The following is a 22,247-nucleotide window of genomic DNA, read 5'->3' as shown; positions in this document are numbered from 1 at the left end:
AGAGTTTGGAAAACATGTATATTCAACCCAGCAGTGGTCCATCATAATGTGGATGTATCAGCAGCGTGTTCTAACTGGTCTTTACCATAACGTTTAGCATGGTTAGGGCCTAAATTTAAGTTGCATCGGTAATTAGTGTGTGGCGATGGCTACCGGAAAGTTAGAGTGCATTTTCTTCAGTGAATTTCATCCCACAGCAGGCCACAAGATTACGTACCAAGTAAGCCAATTTGAAGTTACCCCCGGTAGAACTGGGGTCCGATCACAACAGAGGAGTAATCCGAGTACATGTATGCAGTATCAAAGGCCCTGTTTTGGGGTCTGTTAGCGTTCATATACATGACAAAAGGAGGAATAATTTTAGGGACTGACATGTTGTGTTAGAATAAACGTGGAAGGGTCCCGAAATGTATGTATGTACAGTGCCCGGCCTACGTGCGTGGAGCTGTTCTAAGTAATGTGGCCCCACTAGTGTGACACAGACTCTCACTCCCGATCCATCCTTAGCCACACATCGGTATACGCAATTTTTTGTCAGGGTATTGAACATTTTGGCGCATCCATTTATCATCGTGGGCGCAATTTCTTTTGCTTGACCCCCCTTATCATCTCGACGGCTGTTCCATGTCAAGACATAAGTATTACACGGACTGAGCGATAAGGTACTACATGTACCTATGGGCTCTGCCAAAACTTTGGTAGCAGTTTAAATGTCTTGACATGGAACAGCCGTCGAAACGATAAGGGGGGTCAAGTGACATAATGTTCACCGACCTTATTTCAAAGACTGTAAAAGCGAGCCCGTTAGATTGAATGGGTAAAGGCAAAAAGACTGGAAAATACCTGAATAATGTGAGTGAAATCATTAAATAAATGGTTTTTAGAAAGCGGAATGGTCAAGAATCATGTTCGTGTGCAAAAGAAATTGCGCCCACGATGATAAGTGGGTGCGCAGCAATGTTCAATACGCCGACACAAAATTGCATGTACGGATGTGTGGCTAAGGATGGATCGGGAGTGAGAGTCAGTGCCACACTAGTGGGGCTACATTAATATTAATAATAATTGTTATTAATATTGGGCCTATTTTAGGCCTATTTTGGATTTTTGGTTTCACTTGGCATTCTACCGTACAGTCGACATGTCATAGCATGGAGCTCCATGGTCGTACATGTCATGCATGTCTACTAGTACTACTAACCTTCTAGACACATTTTGCTACATGTACATGTGATAAAGGCATTTATAAGCTAGTATTTGCGCTACTGTTCTAAAGCAAACTGTTCCTTGTGTTGACACAGTTGATGACGTGTTGGCTAAAAAAAAGACTCTTCAGCGTATTGATTGTAAAACCCAGGTCTGTGAATGCTGTTCAAAATTCAGTGATGTGTTGAAGAAATTATGTTTATCCACATCCTCAAAGTACATGTAACTTATAATCTTGTCTTGATTAGATTCCTCGCCTTATTCTGTATTCCAGTGTTGTGAGACCAATACACGAGTCTTGCTGAATGTGAAAGATTCCTCAGTGCTAGTGCTAACTTGCAGTAGTTGCTCTCTTTGTCCTTTTTCCAAAATATTGATATCCTTCCTCAAAGGGGATCTCACACTTGTATACTGTACTCCATCTTGTAAAGGGTGCCCCTCTTGCTTAATGTACAAAGTATACATTAAGTAACCTCAGCGACACCATAGCTGTGCTGTTTCAGTACACAATCACTTGGAAGTTGTCAGGCACACATGGGGTTGCGTCTTACACCTTCTGGAAGGACATTTACAGGTAAATGTAGCTCTACTTCAAGGTCGAGCTTTTCCATGATGAAGGTAGCAAGATACTAGGACCCACATGTAGATGTACATGTACTACCATAGTAGTAGGATCATGTGAAATACATGTATCTCTTTTGTAAGTGTGCATGGTTCTGTAAAGAATTGTAGGGGACTACAATTGTTTTGGACAGTATGCTTTGTCTCTCTGTAGTCACATTTATACATGTATGGTGTCTGCATTCTGTAGGTGGTGAGGTGTGAAAATGATGCAATCCCAGTATCCAGCGTGAGGGTACTCAATCAGATCGCACAGTGCTGGATGATCAGCAAGGTGTGTCAGTTTGAAGGAGGGGAACCCGGGGAAGGCTGCTAAGGGAATAAAAGACCCATGGAACTGATGTGACAACAGGGTGCCAGATGTTACTGATGTTGAAACAGGGGTGGTAGAATTCAGCATTTTAGCTGATTTCATTTTTTTTTTAAATGTTGACCCTGAATTTCAGTTTTTTTGTACACCTGGTCTGTACAAAAGTATGGGAACTTTTTACATGTCAGCTTTTTGCTAGCCGTCAGTTTTCAGCTTCAATTTTTAATGGCCACTCACACCCCCATTGAAACCAATGTCTTTGGGAACTGTGAACATTTTGTTTTGAGGGTTACAGTGGCTTACCTAATGCAGCCGGGGTACCAGTGTTTGATGCTGGTTATGAGTTCAGCTTGGCTCCAGTTGATCAGACAGTCTTTAGTGTGGGAGTGCTTAATGATAAGTAGATGACTTCTCAAGTTGTCCTTTGCCACTGTAGACTTTGTGTTCATGAAGTCTTCTGGGGAGGGCCCTGCCAGTTTCACTTATGTGTACTTTGCCACAGAAGATCCTGCATATTCCTGGCCTACCATGTTGGTCTGGTCGGTCCTTACAAGTGCATATTCAGCTAGTTCTGAATCTTGGGGGGCGGTGATTGTGTGGTACACTCAAATTCCATGCTTATGGAGGCTGCACTGGATGTGGTGAGAAGTACTGCCTACCCCTAGTTTGAAGAGAATGAAAACTAGGGGCCCAGGCTTTGGGGATACTGTACATTTTGATGCAGTGTCGCAGTGATGAGATGGAGTTGTTTTGCGAGATGTTCCTTGCCACAGAAGGGCTTGGTTGACGGAAAGTCTTCATTTTGGAATGATGGATGGAGGTGTTGTGGAGGTACGGTATCCATGTGGGTGGGTACAGGTGGCCCAGTTCACTTACCGTGTATTGGGACCCTGTGAGTTAGTGTGACTACATTATCTGACCAAGTAATGTACATGTACGTATATTGACGTGTAGAGACATCTGGAACTGCTACAAGTTGGTATTTTTGGAACATCCACCTCCAAATGGCTCTTCAATCCTTCAGTTGTATGAAAGAAAGACTTGGAGATTGTGATAATGGAGCCTAGAGTTACACAGAGGTTTTTAAAAGTAAAGCTGAACTTCAAATGGCCACTCACACCACGATGCCTCTCTCATATCTCCATGTTTGCCAGGTCTGCATACATGTACACGTTCATGTATATGAAGTCAGATTCAAACATTGTTTAAATTGGCATTTGTCTTCACCTTTTTTCCGGATGTTGTCTTAGGTGCCTGAGGAGTATGTGTCCCGTGAGCTTTTTGACACATTACACGTCTACATCATCACAAAGCCGGAATTACAAAACAGACTCATCACAATGTGAGTACCAGTTATACATGTAGATCCTTGGCTAGCATACTTCATATTTTGATTTGACACCACCAGCAATTGTTTTCCCTCAGTTGGTGGCATTTAGTTTCTTATTTTAACCATTTCGTGAATTCACATTTTGAATTGTTTGTAATAATGTTGTTTTTTTAAAATTAACATTCCTTACAATCTGATTTTTGGTTCAAGATAGAAAGCCTAAAGTTCATGCATCCTCAGACCAGTCTTGACAACGCTGAGGAAGAAATTAAGGGATTTTCAAGAAAAAATACAACTGTCAATCCATTCACTAGAAACGTAATGCATACAATACAAAACATACATTGTACATGTGTCTACATGGACATGTACGTTTGCAGCGTACATGTATGTCGTAAACACATGAACAGGGTGATAGATACATGCACATGTACAAAGCACCACTAGAATCCTAGCTAAAGAGTTATCGTTGTTATCTAATGTGAATGGGAACACACTTTGGACTACGCAACTTAACTTCACAGAACCCCCACTGAGTTTATTAATTGGATTGGAACAACTTGCCCTCCTTCTGAACGTACCTTATTCGTCAAATGTGATTCAAAATTTAATTTTGTTTGTTTTTATTATGGTTTTGTCTTTTTTTGCATGTACATGTATGTGATTTCTTTTAAGTTTCTAATTGAAATAACCACGTACCTGTAAGTCTGATTTTTTAGCCACAAAACAGGTGGAATAAATACATGTACATATGAAATATGGAAAAGCTGAACTTTTTCCCCTTGACTGCACATAGTGGCAAGCAATCATGCATGGATATTTATGTGAATTTCAAATGATAATCTGCTAACAGATGAAACTATTGAGTTGGCGTGGTTTGATTCAAACTTTGCAGATTTATTGATCAGGGATGTCTTTTCTTTACTATCTGATTTATGTCAAAACTGGCAGATTTTCCATTGTTTCCATGAGAAGATGTTGCTTATTTTGAAAGATTTGTGCCCTTTCACTCTTCAGAAATGCTCTTGGTCACAAGATCATTGGTTGCCCCGTCAGCATCCAAAATGTCAAATACTCCCGCAATGCATTGTTGTTCAACTTGTGCTTTGTCTGTAATGCGTCAATGGACACGGCACCGTATGAACCACTGGTGAAGAAACTCGCAAACTATCTCTTGACATTAGAGGTGAGTTGAAATGTAACATCAAATACTTGTGGCAGCTTTTTTACTTATTCTTTTTGCCAGCCAAAATCACCTTCAGGGTGTCCTGTAGATACATGTACATGTACAGTTGAAGTTGAAGCTGAATTGAATGACGGCGCCCATGGCATGAACTGTTCTTGGGAACATTCTGTGCAACACTCTGCCCTAAAATGTACAGTGCGTGAACACTGCCATCTTTTTTGTTAGTCTTGTTAAAATCTTTAGCTTTTGAATTTTAAATTATCCATTCTTTTCCTTATGCATATACATGTATACACTCATACACATACTGAAAAGAAATATACATGTAAGACGGTACAGTATGCAAAATGCTGGTAAACTATGGTGATAAAATGGCTGTATCAATGAGGTTTTTCCAAAAATGACACTACCAGTTGGCTCAAAAAGATTCAAACCTTTTTATCAAAACAATCATGACACAAAATTTCTCTAAAATGGCAAAATAAACATTGAAAAAGGTTACATGGAACAGAAGGTACATTAACAAGGACTTTGTTATTGCATGTGACCTTTTTAACCCTATTCCCCAGCCCTAATTTTCCTGCTCAGAGCCAGAATCCTCCCAAATCCTTCAATTCTGGTCTGCAAAAACTCCATGTAACCAAATTCCTGCAAAATCCCCCGATGGTTCAACTGCCAAGTAACTAGGATCCTCCAAATTCCTTTCCTTTGCAGGAAAGGATTTTGGATGATTCTGGCAGGTTAGGGTTAATGACACATTCATAAACACCTCAGTTTCTCTATTCAGTAATTTGCAACGTGACTGTGTATAACTTTTAATAATACCCGCTGCAATTTGATAATGCCCGTCGTGTAAAAACACTCTGGCACCGGGATACCAGACAGTTTAATCCATTGCTATTGGTCAAGAGTCTGTGTCCACGTGCACCAAGTCCATGGAAATTCTTCTGGACAAATTGCACATTGAGCATACGAACTGGAAAATGGACAGAGGTGCTCGGGAAAATGAAAGTAAAGTTCTAGAACAAAATTGTTGGAAATCTTATGGTACATTGCCTTCTTTTGATGCTCTGGCTAAAAAAGGTATTTAGGAATGGGAATTAATATGTACTTGGCTAGTCTTGAATATGCATTTAAAACCAGCCAAGCACTTATTTGTTCCCTTATTAACCCTGGTAGCCTTCCCAGATGCTCCAAAATCCACCAGCAGGGTTATGGATGTAATTATGTACAGGCACCTGTAAGTATCAGATTGAGGATGGAAGACCTCACTTCCAAGCCATTAGTGCTTTATTTAGAGCTCGGTACTCCCTGCAATGCAGTTCTCCTCTTGAACAGTGGAGAATTTTAAAGGCTGTATTTTTGCATTGGGGAGATGTTAATTTATATAACGGGTTTTGCCCCTACCCAATGTATATTTTAATAAACACTGTATGCTCACTGCTTGTCCGAGAGCTTGCGAAAAAGTCACAAGCAGGAGGTCGTGGGATCGAGTCCCACCCACGTAACCTTCTCTTTCACAGCTCAACAGTCATGGGAAATGCTCTGTTCCTATCAGTAAGTGTGAAAAAAGTCACAAGCAGGAGGTCATGGGTTCGAGTCCCACCCGAGTAAGCTTGTGACTTTTTCGCAAGCTCTCGGACAAGCACTGAACATACAGTGTTTATTAATATATACGTTGGGTAAGGGCAAAACCCATTATATAAATTTTAAAGGAGTTAGAAAAATTCCTACTACAATTTCAATATGATTTTACATACACCCTAGGGGGTTAGGGTTAAATTTTTTATCTTATAATTAAGTTTACACTTCAGTGAAACATCATGTTTTATTCCATTTGAATTTTCAAATTTACACTTCTGCAGTACAGTATCAGGCTTTACACTGTGTGTGCTCCTTATCTTTTTGATTGATTGGAACTCTTATTCTTGACAGTTGGAGAGTGGCTTTTTGTCCAATGAAAAGAGCAAAGAACGCCTTCCCAGCATCCTTGCAGATCTTCTTTCACAGCTCAACAGTAATGGGAAATGCTCTATTCCTATCAGTAAGTGTGAAAAGCATTTTTGTTTAACCACTTACGGGGGGAGCCTAGTTTTGGAGACGTTGGCTTTATATGCATAGCCGAGGTGCCCGAAATCAGACAAAGGGAACTGGGCCTTGTAAACAAAAGACTGTACTCGGAACAAAAGACCAAGCTGCTGGGAATTGCCAACATTTTTTCAGTTGTCAATTGCGGAGGAAATGATTATACCAGTGTTTGTGGTATTCAGTGCGAGCGGATTACCACTGGGGACTAAAGTGCTCCTGTGCTCCAGGAATGAGTGATACAATACCACTGCACGCTAATCTGGTCAGCATTTGAAAAGACACCAACAACCCATGGGCCAGTTTTGGGAACAAAAGTAATACCACACAATCTGGGCTCTCTTACAAGGCAGCAGGCCTGGCTGAAATATTCAGGCATCAATAGATGTTGCCTGTCAGGTTAGAGTAGCCATCAGACAGTCATTCGTGTGAGTGTAAACGTCCATTGAATGAAGTTATGAATTTATGAAGAATTTTGAAAACGGAAAATCTTGAAAATCCCCTGGGTATACATGTATGTCATGTAAATTCAAATTAAACCTGGCAGCATATGGTTAAGGAACATTTGTAAGGATTGTTAGACATTCACAGACGTTTCATGCAGTTTGCATGTGAGAAATGGAGAGATACTTTTGGCACTCCAAATGGGCAATTCCTTACCATTTTAACTGTATTAAACCTCAGGAAGCAATTAACATTGGTGGGAATTATGTTGCATGAAACAGAATTACCATAATTTTTTGAATAAAGGCCACGGCTTATTGTCAATGAATATAAAAAAAACCTGTGGACTTTTTTCAGATAAAATTAAAACTGGCTGAGATATTTTAAAAGCTTCACACTATGTTTAAAAAATATGTCAAATAAATTGTAAGAAAAGATGTTCTGATATGTTTAGAGACCAAGCACATGGGCGTTTGCAGGTTAATATCACTTGATAGAGGACCAGTCGAGTTTACTATACCTCATAAATATTCATGAGCAATTTGGGCCACATCATTGGCCAGTTGTAGAACTGATATGCGCCCAGATGACAACATCCAGGTGAGTGTCCAGCTTGCTACCATGTGGTATTTTTGGGGGGGAACACCTGGAACCTGAAATCCCCTCTGGATGCTGCCTCGTAGATACGTTTATGTAGTCTGTGACGTGATTGTAACGGAACCAGCCTGTTGTAATCCTTGCTAGAAACGCAGAACTCTGCAGCTCAGAAACAAATTGTATGTTGGCCTTGAATTTGTTATTTTGTCAATTTGTTCAAGAATAATTTTATGAGGTGTAGTAAAACAAATATAGGATGGTTTATTTCTGGAAAGTAGTGAGCATTACTGGTCCCAAGGTGTAGGTCAGTAAGACTACTAGTACCTAGCTCTTCTTTGAATCAATCAGGAGGTAGTCAAGCTGACCTACATCTCGGGACCAGTAATTGTCACTAGTTCTCTTTAAACCATGCTGTATATGTGTAATACCAGACTTCACAGGTTGAGCTCCCACAGACTTCCACTGCTTAGCTACATTAGAGATTTGTGGCATAAATGTTGTGCACGGTGCAGAGTTACACCAGGTTCTATGTATGTGTAATTAGCAGCAGGTGGGAGACATACTTGTATTGTATTGGAAACTATGCAAGAGTATCCGTTCTTCTGTTGTAAGACAGCACAAATTAAGCACTTTCCCATCATTAGTAATCTAGATTCACATGGAAACTTTTCTGAATTGAACAGGGAAGTACCATTTTGGATTTTTATGGGATTTCTGCCTAACCACTTCAATAAACTCAGAAATTGTTTTAGTAAAGACAATACCATTTCGGTCGTGTCTTTTGTCATAGATGAATCTAACACCATCCACTTGAAGATTGTACCCCCAACCAAAGATCCGCCGGCAGTGCTGGAGCACCATGTGCCCATGTTCCTGACGGACAAGAACGCCTTCGATTCTAGCCAATGGGACCTCACTTCACAACAGGTGAGATTCTGTGTGCTTTATAGTTCTCTGGTGGTCCATTTCTTCCGGGGTCTATTTTGTGTCTTGATAAAAAGAAGCACTTACTGCAAGGCCCTCTTTTCGTATGGATTCTTTTACTTAGATCAGGTGGTGAATGAAATTTTTGAGGTTATTAGCCCACATTACTTTGTGCTCAAAAACTACCTGTACACATAAGAGCCTTCTCAGCAGCACAGCTTCCGGAATCTATTGTGCTCATCCTCTGTTGCTGAAATTGATGATTTTTTTCTCTTCAGATCCTACCGTACATTGATGGTGTCAATCACGTTCAGAGAATTGCCACTGAGGCTGACGTAGACATCAACCTGGTCAAGATATGTCTACAAAACATGCTGTGAGTATTGGCCCGGACACGAAGCATGCCCTCATTGGCAAAGAAGAGGTTGGTGCCCAGTGCACACGTGGAGATCGTCGATTCCAACATCGACATCACTTATCATGTCCTGTACCAAATGCTCGTGAGCATGTATGTGCTTGCATTGAGCTCTGACCAAAGAACCATTGTTGCCTTGTAAATGCATGCCATCTTTCTTTGTTGCATGGACGGCAAAGCATGCTATCTGTTTTTTCCTGCCTGGAGCAGATCAATGACTAATGTGTGGAGCAGATCAGTGACTAATGCTGGCGCGGCCTCTTCAAAGCAAACACATAACGTCAAGGCACAAAGTTATAATCAGGAAAAGTATAAATGTGGAAGGAATATAAATCCACATTGACACTTCTTTATAAATTTGACCGATCCAACAAATTGATTCGCAATTCACCCAAATAAATTTAAGTTACATCTCCACTACACTTCCAGCAGTTAAAAACAAGAGTTAAACAAATCTTGAGAAATAAAGTCATTAGGAAATGCAGGTGTTTTCATTACATCATGGTGGTTGTTATTAGTAAAATTCAAATTCAAACAATATTTTTGAAAAAGCAATTTGCATAATGATCTGTGTCTTGTCGGTTGGGTGGAATGAGAACATTCCGCAGTGCGTAAGCTCTTTTAATTTGGAATTGTTTGCAGTGGCAATGAAATGTGATACATGTTTTATTTTATGTAGGATGTCAGTCCGTGTTGAAAGTGGGCTTACATGTACACAGCCTCCACCACATGTTTTCATGCTCACATATACATGTAACTACATGTAATTGTTGGTAGTCCCGCATATGCAGTGCGATTGGCTCACGTAATGTACATGTATACATGGAGTTATTTTGATGCATTGTATTTGTGTGACTTGCTGGCTTCATATTTCCAGGTACTACGGAGTGATCACGATTGTTCCCATATTCCAGGTGAGACTGTCACTTAGCATTCTTTACTCTCAACCCTAACCCCTAGTGCGTCCAAAAACTGAAATGCGAGGATTAATTCCTTTCCTTCCTCAAGGAACAAGCAATTGAAATATTACTACAATGCTTCAAGTAGTTTGTTGCTCTGAGAAATGTTACTGGTGGTGCCCTATTTCTTTTTATATTTGTCATTGTTTTCTTGCTGTGAAAAAGACTTCAAAAGAAAAAATGTAATGTAACGTGTGTACCCGTCCAATTTGGTTGTCCCTGGAACTGTGCAAAGTATTTTATCTTTTGTAAAAGTCTCTTTAAAACTGGCAACTCGGGAGTAAGACAGTGTTTCATAGTTTAAGAAAATACCTATCATGGGTACTTCTTAAAATTTGAAGTGCATTCCTTAATCTTTGTTCCTTCACAACACATTCTAGTGGCTTTCAGACAAAATCTTTGCGAATGTGTGCACAGTCCTTTCAAGTTGACTATGTCTTTGTGGCCTACATCGATGGGCTTTTCTGTCATTTTCTTTTGGCCTGCAGTATTCAAATGTGTACATCACACAGCCAGATATCAACAGATTGGTGGAAGATGAAGCACTACGGGAGGAGTGCATCAAGTATGTTACAAGAAATGGTAAGAAGTCAGGGGGTCAGAACCACCAAAGAGTTTTCACTGAGCCAAAAGCAGGTTACTAACCTAATTGTCATACATAGTCCATCACTTGGGAATAGTTATCAGAATTGTTTTCATGCGTAAATTTTGCTGAGCATTTTTCCATTTGACTGACAGCTCTGTTACTGTTATGTGCCGAACTCTGTAGCTAATGATTGATATATGTATCAAGTACTGTTAAGGTCAAAAGTTTACGTACACCTGGGCTGCAAGTGTTTCATTACAAGTTTGAAGACTTTATTCCTGGTAACCATTCCTTATCTATGGCTGATCCGTCAAAACATCTACTCTACTACGGTGCTTTATTAGCAGGTTTATTTAAATAAAGCGAATGTGCTGGCTGATCAGCTACAGAAAGAGAATAGTTGCCAAGAATTTGCAAAAGTCTTGGAAAAATTGTAATTCAGCACTTTCGGCCCGTTAACATCCAAGTGTACTGAATGTAAACTTTCAACCCCTAAGTGTATTGCATTCACGGTAGTAATGTTGGTGAGTTAAGTTCCTGCCTACCAATCTGAATATGTAGATTATGCTACTTTTCAGGCATTGTAAGAACAAAAGTGTATTGATACAGTAAAGAATTAATCACAGCCAACTGAGAGCCACCCACTGGATAATAACCCATGTAATGACCAGTCTTGTCTTGTTCCCATCCTATTCAGAAATGGCCAGCCCTCCTACACTTCGGTCCATTATACACCTTTACGGTAGCCTTAGGTCGGACATAAGCGTCAAAGATCTGTGCCTTCGGTTTGACCCGAGGTCTCTGAACATCGATGAGAGGTCAGTGTTCCAACATTGAACATTCCAATATCAACTTGTTTGAGTAAACCACTTACTCATCCCCAATGGGAATTGACCCATGGGAAATTTTAAAACTAGAAACTCATTGATCATTTCACTTTAAGTACCCTCAGTTTTAATTTGGCCATGATTGTTGAAATCAAGAACTTGTCAAGCATGGCTCGGTGCTGATTTGGCAAGGACAAGACTTGAAGTCGTGGAAAATGGAACTTATATAGCAGTGCTTCAGCTGTAGATACCGGTAACTCAGGACTGCAAAACACATTTCTAAAATAGAAATCAAGATTTTATGATAAAAGCATGCCTGGTATGCTCAGCTGAGTTTTTCTTTTTAAAATTAAAATTTTTCCATTGAATAATTCACAAAGCAGTTGTTTTCTGACCAAAACCTCCAGCTGTGTTCATAACAAGTCAGTTAATCATGGTAATCATGGAACTTGAAATGCATCTCACAACCAAAAGTCAGATGCTCTTGTAGCATGAAATTTCAAGTGTGCAGAAAAGACATTGTGAGCAGAGTGAGCTCTGGAGTGTTTATATTGTTCCGCTAAAGATCGATTCAAAAGATGGCGGTGATACTTTGCATGTTCATGTCATGCTTATGGCAGACAATCTTAGTAATAAAGTATTGTATAGGCTAAAATGATGCATAATTTTAGTTATTGTGCCCCTGGTAGAGGCAAAATAAGATAACATAAAGAAAAACCCCTTTATAATACAAGAATCAGTGCTTTGTGTTGTAAGTATTATGTAGCTTTAGATTCCATGTTCAAATGTGTTCTGATCTGATAAGACAGGGTGTGCACTTTCACAGTAAAAAATTGTAACCTTTAAATCTTCTTTGGGATCGTTTTACAAGTGTATTTGAAGTAAAAGCCTTGCTATTTTAGTTTGAAATACCTGAAATAGCCTGACCCTGCCATGCATAACACAGTGCAGCAGATGTGAAAGTCTGGTCAGGCATGCAACTTGAACTTCGACAAGTAATGAGGAAATTACAATCTTTACAAGACTTTGGACAGTGTTTTTCAATTTTCAGTGGCAAGAGTGTGAAGTGAAAAATGAGGAAATCAGCTGATCCAAGGAAATGTTGCATGCTGTTTGGTACATTTTGTTAGACTGGGCAGGCAACAACCAATGAAACAAACTGCCCATGTTGAGATACATGCAATGGGAGCTACATGTAGTCCCATTGAGGAATGCCATTTTTGGATCTCACAGTGGCTGTCAATAGCAGGTTCCCAGTCTACTTGTTCATGTACATGTATGTGGTCCCGGGGATACCGGTAGCTCATCTCTTGGATCTTGTTGCACTGGGCTGGCAGATAAGCGACTTGTACAAATGATGCATTGGCCTGGAAAGGTTTCTAAGCCAAATGATCCTGGAGGTTTTTCCTTTGCCTGAATCAATTGCTTTTTGTCCCTGTATAGATGTGCATTTTATTTTCTTTCCTCTGCCAGACATCTGATACAGTTTGGTGTTATACGTGGACTCATCAAAAGACTCCATCAGTATCCAGTCAGGGTACTTGATGGGGGAGAACAGCACCGGACTCACCAACAGCCACTGGACAGGTAATTTGCCCTACATTCACTTCCCTCTTGCCTTTCCTGTGAAGTTGGTACTGCAGTTGATGACAGAGGGTGCTTTTCTTCCCAACAGTGATGTCCCATGGGACTGGCACACTATTTGCACCACTGATACTGATGGATTGTACGTGTGGTACTCATCACCTTGCAGAGCAAAATAATGCCGCCATGACTTGAAGAGCACCTCTAAAGAAAACATGTTTTCCCTGATTTTATCTATTCAAATTAATGTGGAAGCATCCAAATTGAATGCAGTATCATTTGTCTTCAGAGCTCAACTATAACAAGCTTTAAAGGGCGTTTTTTTTCTGTTCATGCCTTGATGCGAATTCTGAATATAGATTGCATCATTATGAGAAAACAGAGAAAATGAGGGGAACCCTCGCCCTGTGTTCATAGTGGATAAACCCTTGTGCATGCCAAACAGTGGCTGCATGCATACATTTGATTTGGATGCTTCCATATTTATTTGAACAGATTAAATCAGAGCCAACATGTTTCCATAGAGGGGCTCTTTAAATTTTGGGGGTCCTCCAAAGATGTCTGTTACCACATTCGGTGCAGCCATTGTGGAGCATGGCATGCAGCGAGTGCATAACTAAATGATTTGCGGGTTACAGAAAATGAAATGTAAGTTTAATACCCCTTGTATAAAAAGTTGTATTAAAAAATTAATTCCACAAGAAAAGACCTGCAGTTGCTATGATATAACAGCCAACTGTGATTGAGATGCCAAGACACCCACATACATTCTGCTACACATATGGTCAAAATTTGGGGCTTCCCAAGATAGCACCAAGTAGCTTCAGTCGAGGATCTCGATACGCCATCCAGTCAGGAGCAATGTATTTAATTCCTTCCCCCTACACTTACTTGTTCAAGTGTGACTGTGTTCAATTTGACACTCCATGACCTCTCATGATTTCTGAGCATCAAAGTGTTTGACCTGTTCAACTGGTTACTTTGGAAAGTATTTATTTATCCTGTGTGTTCCATTCAATGAGAAAACGGCACTGATCTACCATTGATTTCAATTTACTCAAAATTACTCAAATACAGTTAAGATGTTATGAGTGCAGTGGAAGGATGTTTAAAAAAATTACTGAAACTATAAACAAAAGAGAGATTACACCGTGGGCGTACGTCCCAGGGATGGGTGTTTATATCCCTCCTACTTTTTGAGGTGGGGGGATGGGCTATTGAATGATCCCCCCACTTTTTGTATCGAGCAAATGACAAGAACACATTCAATGTCACACAAAAGAGGGAAAGTAATAAAAAAAAATAAATATGCATAAATGTAATACATATTACAAATCATGTTCATCAATATCACGGACACCAACCTCTGTAGAGTCATTTGATGTCATCCTTGGCTTAGTCAAATGATGCAAAGGATGCTAAACACCATTGTAAATAGTTTAGATAAATTGTTCCTGTAGAAGTAAAATGGCTCAAGTCAAGTTTTGTATAAAAGCCAGAAATACCTGGGTTTTTATTACGGGCTTTGCCTTACATATATGCATATGTATATGCATAATATTGTATACTCAGTGTTTGTCTGCAAACTTGCAGAAAAATTTGGAAGCTTAATCTGATGAGACATCTGCATTAGTAAGCAGGAGGTTGTGGGTTCGAGTCCCACCTGAGTAAGCTTGCAAATTGTTTTGTAAGCTCTCTTACAAACACTGAGTATGCAGTGTTATGCATGTACATTGGTGTAAAGGCAAAACTCGTAATTAAAGTTAACATCTCCCAGTATAGTACATCTTGAAACAGAAATGTTTGTTTCGATGTCTTTCACTTTTAACATTTCAATTAATTTTGAAAATTTAATCAGTGTGAGCTTATGACCCCCTGACCTGATCGGTTGAGGCACCTCAAGTAACACGAGATGGCTCACATATAACCAGAGATTGCACGTATCCATCTAAGCCTGAGACAGAAGCACCGGTCAGCATGAGGAAAAAAATTGAACATGCTGTATATGGAGATAAGTGGTTCGCACACATTCAGTAATGAAGGCATAGGACTGAGGGTACGTGATGTGAATGTGCGCATACTGAGCAACTGGCAACATACCCAATTCTATCTTGGCCTGCTTCCTCCTTTATCAGACTCTATACCAACGGTAAAATATGCCAGAAATGTACCAAGCTCATTTCCCCACAAGTCTAGCCATTTTATATATATGTCATGTCAAAAATAAGATTTTTCCTGAATTCCTTACACATTCTTTTTGTTTTGAGTTACACATTCTTGAATGATGTGATGTGTGGCAAAAGAGCCTTGACTTGTCTAATTTTTACATCCCTGCAAAACTAAACAGACATGATTTTATTTTTCATGTTAAAGTTTTTTCCATGTGCTCACTTTAAAAAAAATTAATGAAATCATCAAGTCATATATTTTTCAAGTTGTAACTCACATTGTGGCAAGATGTAGCCAAAAGTGATTTTTCAAAAATTCCAAGTCAAGTCTGAAGTAGAAAACTGAAGCAATCCCTTTGCTGCAGCAGTGTGGCATCCAAAGGGGAGTCAACAATAAACAGGGCTCAAAAGCTCCGCTGAATAGATTAACCCCTTCGCGCCGGCGTAAAAATTGAGATCCTCAGCCCGCTTTTCAGCTATTATTCTCGGCCCACACTCGAGCGAACATGTTGAAAGACGGCAGACCCTGTCTCTTGCATATATGGTAATTGGTCTTTGTGCGTAGCCCAGAAATGAAAAGACCGATTTTGCATCATAATCACCAGCTTCACAATAGTCCCCACTTTGAAAAGAGGCAATGGGAATGTGGTAGGGTGAGTAGAGCCACATGCCACCGAACAATCAGCCTTTTCACCGTGTAATTCAAAGCATGCAGAGCACGCAGGGCCACAAACCGAGAATTTGTGGTTTGGCAGGTGGCCTTCGTGGCCAAGCGAGGCTGGAAATCTTGGAGTTGGCTTTCGGGAAAGAAATTCCCGTCATCAAGGGGTTAATACAGCTGAACGTGGTTATTAAGAGGTCCTTTGGGCTTCGCAGGTTACCTTGTTATTACAGGAACCTTGAATTATTAGTAATTAGTGAAACAATATTAAAGTAGACTGACCCCAGCACTTTTACTGTTTAGAAGCATTTTTAGCGCATACATGTACGCTGAACATAAGACCACCTCATTTGTTTGGGTCCCAGATGTAAATGAATAATATAGAAATGACATCATCTGATAAAGAGTACCTGACTAAATGTATGGGGGACTACAGGGACCCCTTTACTGTACATATTGCTCAACTGTACCCCAACAAAAACATGTTAAAATTATACAGAAGCAGGATTCCAGCCGATTAAGCAAGTGTGGCAGCTTTTGGACATCGTTTTATAACAAATAAAAAACTTATTTGTTTTGCCGATGTGCAAGTCTACCCCAACGCGTGCTGACCAGAAACCAAAGACTTTTTTGGGCCTTAACGAGGTTCTACTGTATTAACATGTACTGTATTGAATCTGACATTGTCACAGGCCTGTTCAAATGAGTGCAGACTATAACAAATTATTTCACCACTATCCGGCTCTATTAACTTGGGCTGAAACATTAAAGAGCAACAAAATGAAAAAATACCACCTTGTTTTTTGTTTCTTTCTCACTGTAGACGAAAACTGCTTTTTTGTTTGGCAGTGTGAATACTTGTAAAAGTCATGGCTGTGGCTTTAAAATAATATGTGCTGCTATGGATGTCACTAACTAGTGACTGCAGCCAGTTCCCATAGACATGTATGTTTAAGGTATACCGCAAGCCAGAGCCTGGCCATTAAGACATGGCCTCAATCATTAAAGGGTCCGCACAATGATTTATTTTCTTGCTCAACTGTTATACTCCTCTTTGATGTATTGAAACAATTTGACATCCCTTTTGGGTCAAATGTCTTGCAAAGTGCACTTTACACACTTAAATTCACCATGCTCTTCCAGACAACTTGAGTGCTGTTGCCGTTGTGTCATTCAGGGAAGACACTGCTCACTTTGCTTTTTGTCCAAATTGTGAACCTATTGTGAAGGACTGTTCATTGGCTTCTTGCTGTGTACATGTTCTTACAAAACAAGGAATCACCAACACCTGACCAAGAAAAGGAAATTTAAGGCAACAAACTTTCAAAAATTCAAGACATCACAGTTTTGCTAATAAATTTGAATATTCTCATTAGCAAAAAAACAACAAAGGTGTTAAAATGCCCTTTAAAAAGCAAAAAGTATAAGAGTCATTGGGTCGTATGAATAAAAAGTAGCATTTGCTTTTACTACCATTTTTTAAGCATATACTTGTGTTTGTATGAATAATAATTAAGCAAACACTTTTACTTTAGTGCAATTGCTAAAACATATTTACTTTTTCCTCTTTAAGCTTGTGCTTGACAAATAAGCAGTTGCTTCATTTTGTATGAATAAAAATGAGTCAGTTCTACAGAATTGGAGTATTTACTTTACATTTTTAAAGACTGGGTCAGGGCAAGCTTGAAAACGAGGAGCATTTACTAATGTTTAAAATAGCAGCGTTCATGAATGTCATTTCAGGAAATTCCTGAATGAATGCCATGTCGGGAAAAGCTGTATGCCTTTGGGAGGGAATCTCAAGAAACCAGATACAGGCAGTTGTACTGATTTGAGAGTGGCAGAGCAATTTTCTTCATTTAGGTTTTTGTGATCAAAATTACTGCCATTGTGCTTATCTGCCATGCTGAGGTCTCAAGGTACAGCAGCGTGCTGCACTGTGTGTGTCTGTAAGTGCAGACAATGGAAGCCCTATTATGGAAAAACGTTCGGCTGTAAAGTCATCCACAAGAATAAAGCATTTGCTACTATTTGTACAAGCAGATGCTGAACAGTAAAAGAAACATTTTATTCCTTCAAATTCAAGCATTTGCTTATTCTCAATGGTTTTACTTCTCAGTAAATGCTTTTACTGCTTGCTTGAACTTCATAGCATTTGCTAGTTTTTATTCATACGACCCATTGAGACACAAAGTTGTATTTTAAAGGGTCGTATTTAAGAAAAAAGTACTGCATAGGCCCTTTAAGGAAACCCAAATTCTGTTCAGGAACACGGTCAAATCATCAATTTAAGGATCATTTTCTCATATTGCTGACATTGCAGATATATGAACGGTCACTTCAACTTTGATGAAATTTGCTGCAAGACGGGCCAAAGTCACCAAGAGTTGGAAGATTATGTGGAGAATGATGCTAACATATATGTACTCTGGAAATGACAAAAACGAGGACTTTCTGAATGCCTGAGAGTGGGTAAGGGTTAATATGTAAATTTGTTGGTAAATGGGGCCCAGTGTTGAAGTTTACTTGTAATAACTAACATTTACACATTTTGTTGAACATATTCAAATCACCATACAATGGAAAATGTAATTTTGAAATGGAATCATGTTTTTCTCCTATCTGTGCAATCTAATTTTTGTGTGGTATTTCCTGAATAATAAGGTACAGTTTTACTCAGTTTCAGTCTTGTAAAATCAAATAAAGTATCTTGGTATTGTTGTGAAATGCCATGTCGGCCTGATTCTTGTGAATCGAGTTGGGGCATACTGTTCGGACGATCACAATGCAAGGCGACACAAACACACAGTTACAGTTGCAAGCTTCAGCAGTGTCGATTTTCAGACAACTCATCGGGTAGCTAGAAATCCAGTCAGTGAATTACAAGTTGGATAAGATTATTCTCTCCCCCCAATCATCAGGCCGTTGGTACTGCACTGATGCAGCCTCCTCTACTTCATCCTTCCATGTCCGACACCACTGACAGGCCTTTTTCGTATCCCCCGTCGTCTGTCCTGTGCAATGTACACACCTGTTTTTCCATTCGTTTTCAATGTCCTACCCAAAAACATGTTTCCAGCCTCACGCGCAGCACGCTATCTTTCTATTGGTTACTGGTGACCCAGGGTCACGCAACTTTCAGTGCCCCAGATACAGTGTGCCATATTTAGCTTGTACACTTCTACAACACATGTGTACGCCATATAATGGTCGTCATGCGAAGCCATTTCCCTACACCATCAAGGTGCATGGAATGAACATCAGAATATGTGACCTCAAGCAGTTTTTTATATGTATGTTTTTCCAACCTGCCACAAAACATGCAAGGGTCAGAGACTACACATAGTTTACAAAGTACTGAAAATCTTTTCACACATGAATCAAAATACATGTACTGCACCCACAGATCGTGTTCGTAGATTGCCACACATTATACTCCAACATGACTACACCACAAGCCAACTCGTTACTGAAATGCACCTGCTTACAGACAACAGGAAAGCTTTTTTTTTCATCAAGAGGAAGTGGGATGTAATTAACATGTTGATTAGTAACAAATTTAAAACAATGTGTATCTACTTGGCAGTTTTAGTTACAAATCTTTAGAATCTGTTGGTGAGATTTATCCCTTGTCATAGAGTATGGAAATCTAGCCTCTCTTGTTGATCCACTGAGCTTTCCATTTCTCTTGGCTTTCCCTTGGGAAAATAAAATGGTCAACAGATCACTGATGGAGGCTATACTGTACCCAACCCAGAGATAAATTTTTTTCTGTGTTTTATTTTCTTGAGGCAGATTTGCTCAATGGATCACTGAGGAATTTAGTTTCCAGTGGTTGTGTCTTGTGACCATGAGCAGACCGTTCCAAGACCAACATGAGACCTCCAGTCTGACATCAAGTCATAAGCTATTCCAATAAACTGCAACAAAAGTGTTCCTTTGCCACTGTTCAACCTGTTACTTGTGACTGGTTTGTGACTGACCATGTGACTCACCCAATCTGACTACATACATGTATATCCACCACTGTTAACTAACACTTTTACAAAGAATTGCCCCTGTTAAGGACAGGCCGACATGTATTATGGTATTACCTGAATTATGTAAAAGCTTCAGCATCATTATGTGGGACCGTGGGCACAAAACAGAAAAACAGAAGTTTGGTCAAGTTGGTTTTTGTAGCGTATTGGGTTAGGATAGGATGAGTATTGTGAATGTTCTTGGTTCAAATCCCTGAGGGCATTTAAACAAAAAAAATTCAGGTTCTTTCATGTCGGAGAAGATTGATTTTAAAAGTTTTATTATACATGTATATATTGCCCAAAATGTAGCCCTGGAGGTAGGACAAAAGCTCACTTCAATGAGTTCTCGATCAGGTAACACCACCTGGGTCCTTTTCCAAATGGGATTATTTCTGTGTAAACTTCATTTGATATTAACAGCAATGGGTAATAAGACTGGCTGCATGACAGGTCTTATGATGAGAACAACTATAATGTTACTAGTTTCAGTGTGCCACTCAAAGGGAATATCAGTGCCATGTACACGTACATGTATATGCGATAGCTTATATACATGAATCAGTTGTTCTCTTGATGAAAATGAAATCCCCAGCAGATCTCCTTGGGAAGCTTGTTTTACTTAAATTTCATGAAATAAAGTGGGTTTTTTTCTGAGACACAGCGCTCAATGGATCAATGAGAGAATTTAGTTTCACTAAGGCACTTGAAGCAGGCAGTATATTTTTTCTTAGGACATGCACATATTTTAGTACATGTGTATGAACTACTTGTTCACTTGATACTGTTGCATTCAATCTACTTAATCTCCCACGGTCCACCTGATACTTAAAGTACATGTACCAGGGGGTCAGCCAGAGGCTTCATCCATTTTCCTTCGTCAACGTGATGTGTGTCCCCCAACACGTTTTGCTAGCCAACACTAAAACTTGTGCCAGGAGACGATGTCGAGAAAGTGGGCTCGTCTTTAGCCCACACACAGCCGAACTCTCTTTTGATGGTTGTGAGCCACCCCTAAACTCACTAGCTCGGTGCACTTTAGGTGGATTGACTTTTGTAATTTTTTTTGTATTTATTAAAATGGTAACTAAATTTTTAGTTGTTAACAAGTCAGTCTGACCTCATTTTCTTTATTTCTGTAGTGCCCTTGTTCAGTTATTTTTTTTTGGATTTGGCACACGTAACAATATCACTACTTGCCCAAAAAAACTGAACTAGAATTTTTACTGAAACACAGCTAGATACAGTATCATCAAATGTCAGTAAAATGTGGCAATTTCAGTTGCAACAGGAATGGATTGCTTAAGTTATGAAACTTTAATTTGCATGATTAGGTATGGTGGAATGTCAAAAGGATGAGTTGTCACAAAATATATAATGTATCAAGGGTGATATTCACCTTTTACCAGTTTCCAAACAATCCGTGCAAGAAGCCAAATGGTATTGTAAAGTGGAAGGGGATTTCGTTTTAAAGGATATCTTTTGTGCCAGCTTTTTTTTTCAAACCTTAACTCTCACTGAGTTAAAACATGTAATTTCTCTCAGTTGATAGCAGAATTTCCAGCCAACCACAGTTGTCCTTGAGAGAGAACTCATAAATTTGGTAGAAGGGTACACATATTTTCACTTTTGTGAGATTTAGCCTGTGTCTCAGACTGCAAGCATTTCCAAACTCATTATTGAAACTACTTCTGAAGTTTATATCAGATCAGGTAGATAGAGTCGGGTTCAAAATCTATAGCATGCGAATACAAAAGCGGAACCAGCAAAATAAACAACTAACAAAACAAACCTTAATATTCGGCTCTTGGAGAAATTACAATTACAAGTTGTGGTAGTGAATAGTACTATCTATAAAGAATCTGTAATCATCTGTTACAACATTTGTCATCAGAATACTAATTATCATAAACTTTATTTTAAAAAGAGAATCTAAACACTGTTTGTCTCTACAAGGTGAAATCACAGGAAATCTTTCTCTCGTGAGCTGTGTGGAGTGCTCTGTCTGACGTATAACCCGGGTCATTTAGAAATCTAAAAATTTCAGCTTACTAATGGATAATTCAGTGAATCACAAAAGACATAATTTTCTCCAGTTCTGAACGGCGCGGAAAATACATTTGCTCATGTGCATGTGACAAGAACCTAGAGTCTACTGTTATACACGAATGAAGTGGTGTGTGTGTGTGGGGGGGGGGAATCAGACCAAGATCACCCATGTAATGAACTGACCACCACTGAGGGGACTTTCTTAAGTCTGATGGTGTGAGCCAATTACAAGAAACAAACTTATGTTTGTTCCTAAACTTCACACTCCACTTACCA

The 22,247-nt window shown here is 39.4% G+C and overlaps 1 protein-coding gene across 3 annotated transcripts; it reads left to right on the top strand.

Annotated features, from left to right (window-relative positions):
- Nucleotides 1-10: 10 nt before the first annotated feature.
- On the top strand, nucleotides 11-21,719 carry nprl2 (NPR2 like, GATOR1 complex subunit). 3 transcript variants are annotated; one of them, XM_022245493.2, is made up of 13 exons: nucleotides 11-220; nucleotides 2,018-2,101; nucleotides 3,388-3,479; nucleotides 4,485-4,653; nucleotides 6,589-6,697; nucleotides 8,570-8,706; nucleotides 8,982-9,079; nucleotides 9,996-10,032; nucleotides 10,566-10,659; nucleotides 11,361-11,481; nucleotides 12,964-13,077; nucleotides 18,227-18,375; nucleotides 19,699-21,719. In XM_022245493.2, the coding sequence occupies exons 1-12, from the start codon at nucleotides 146-148 to the stop codon at nucleotides 18,339-18,341; spliced, it is 1,245 nt and encodes a 414-aa protein (XP_022101185.2). In that variant the 5' UTR covers nucleotides 11-145; the 3' UTR covers nucleotides 18,342-18,375; nucleotides 19,699-21,719. The 3 variants fall into 3 exon arrangements, with proteins under 3 accessions (XP_022101185.2, XP_022101184.2, XP_022101188.2); XM_022245492.2 differs by having other exon boundaries at nucleotides 18,227-21,719; XM_022245496.2 differs by lacking the exon at nucleotides 2,018-2,101 and having other exon boundaries at nucleotides 12-220; nucleotides 18,227-21,719.
- The last annotated feature ends 528 nt before the right edge of the window (nucleotides 21,720-22,247 follow it).

The sequence above is a fragment of the Acanthaster planci genome, linkage group LG04, assembly GCF_054643075.1.
Source record: "Acanthaster planci isolate LZ-2023a linkage group LG04, COTS_SCS, whole genome shotgun sequence".
NCBI classification, from domain to species: domain Eukaryota; kingdom Metazoa; phylum Echinodermata; class Asteroidea; order Valvatida; family Acanthasteridae; genus Acanthaster; species Acanthaster planci.
Note: the sequence above shows the minus strand (reverse complement) of the source record. Positions and strands in the feature narration are given on the sequence as shown.

What these genes read in the sequence shown, in the direction of transcription:
- nprl2 (XM_022245493.2), top strand. Translation starts at nt 146, where the DNA reads ATGGCTACCGGAAAGTTAGAGTGCATTTTCTTCAGTGAATTTCATCCC. An exon ending in GAAATGCTCTATTCCTATCA is followed by an intron (nt 6,698 to 8,569) that starts GTAAGTGTGAAA and finishes CTTTTGTCATAG; the next exon opens with ATGAATCTAACACCATCCAC. An exon ending in TCTCTGAACATCGATGAGAG is followed by an intron (nt 11,482 to 12,963) that starts GTCAGTGTTCCA and finishes TTCCTCTGCCAG; the next exon opens with ACATCTGATACAGTTTGGTG.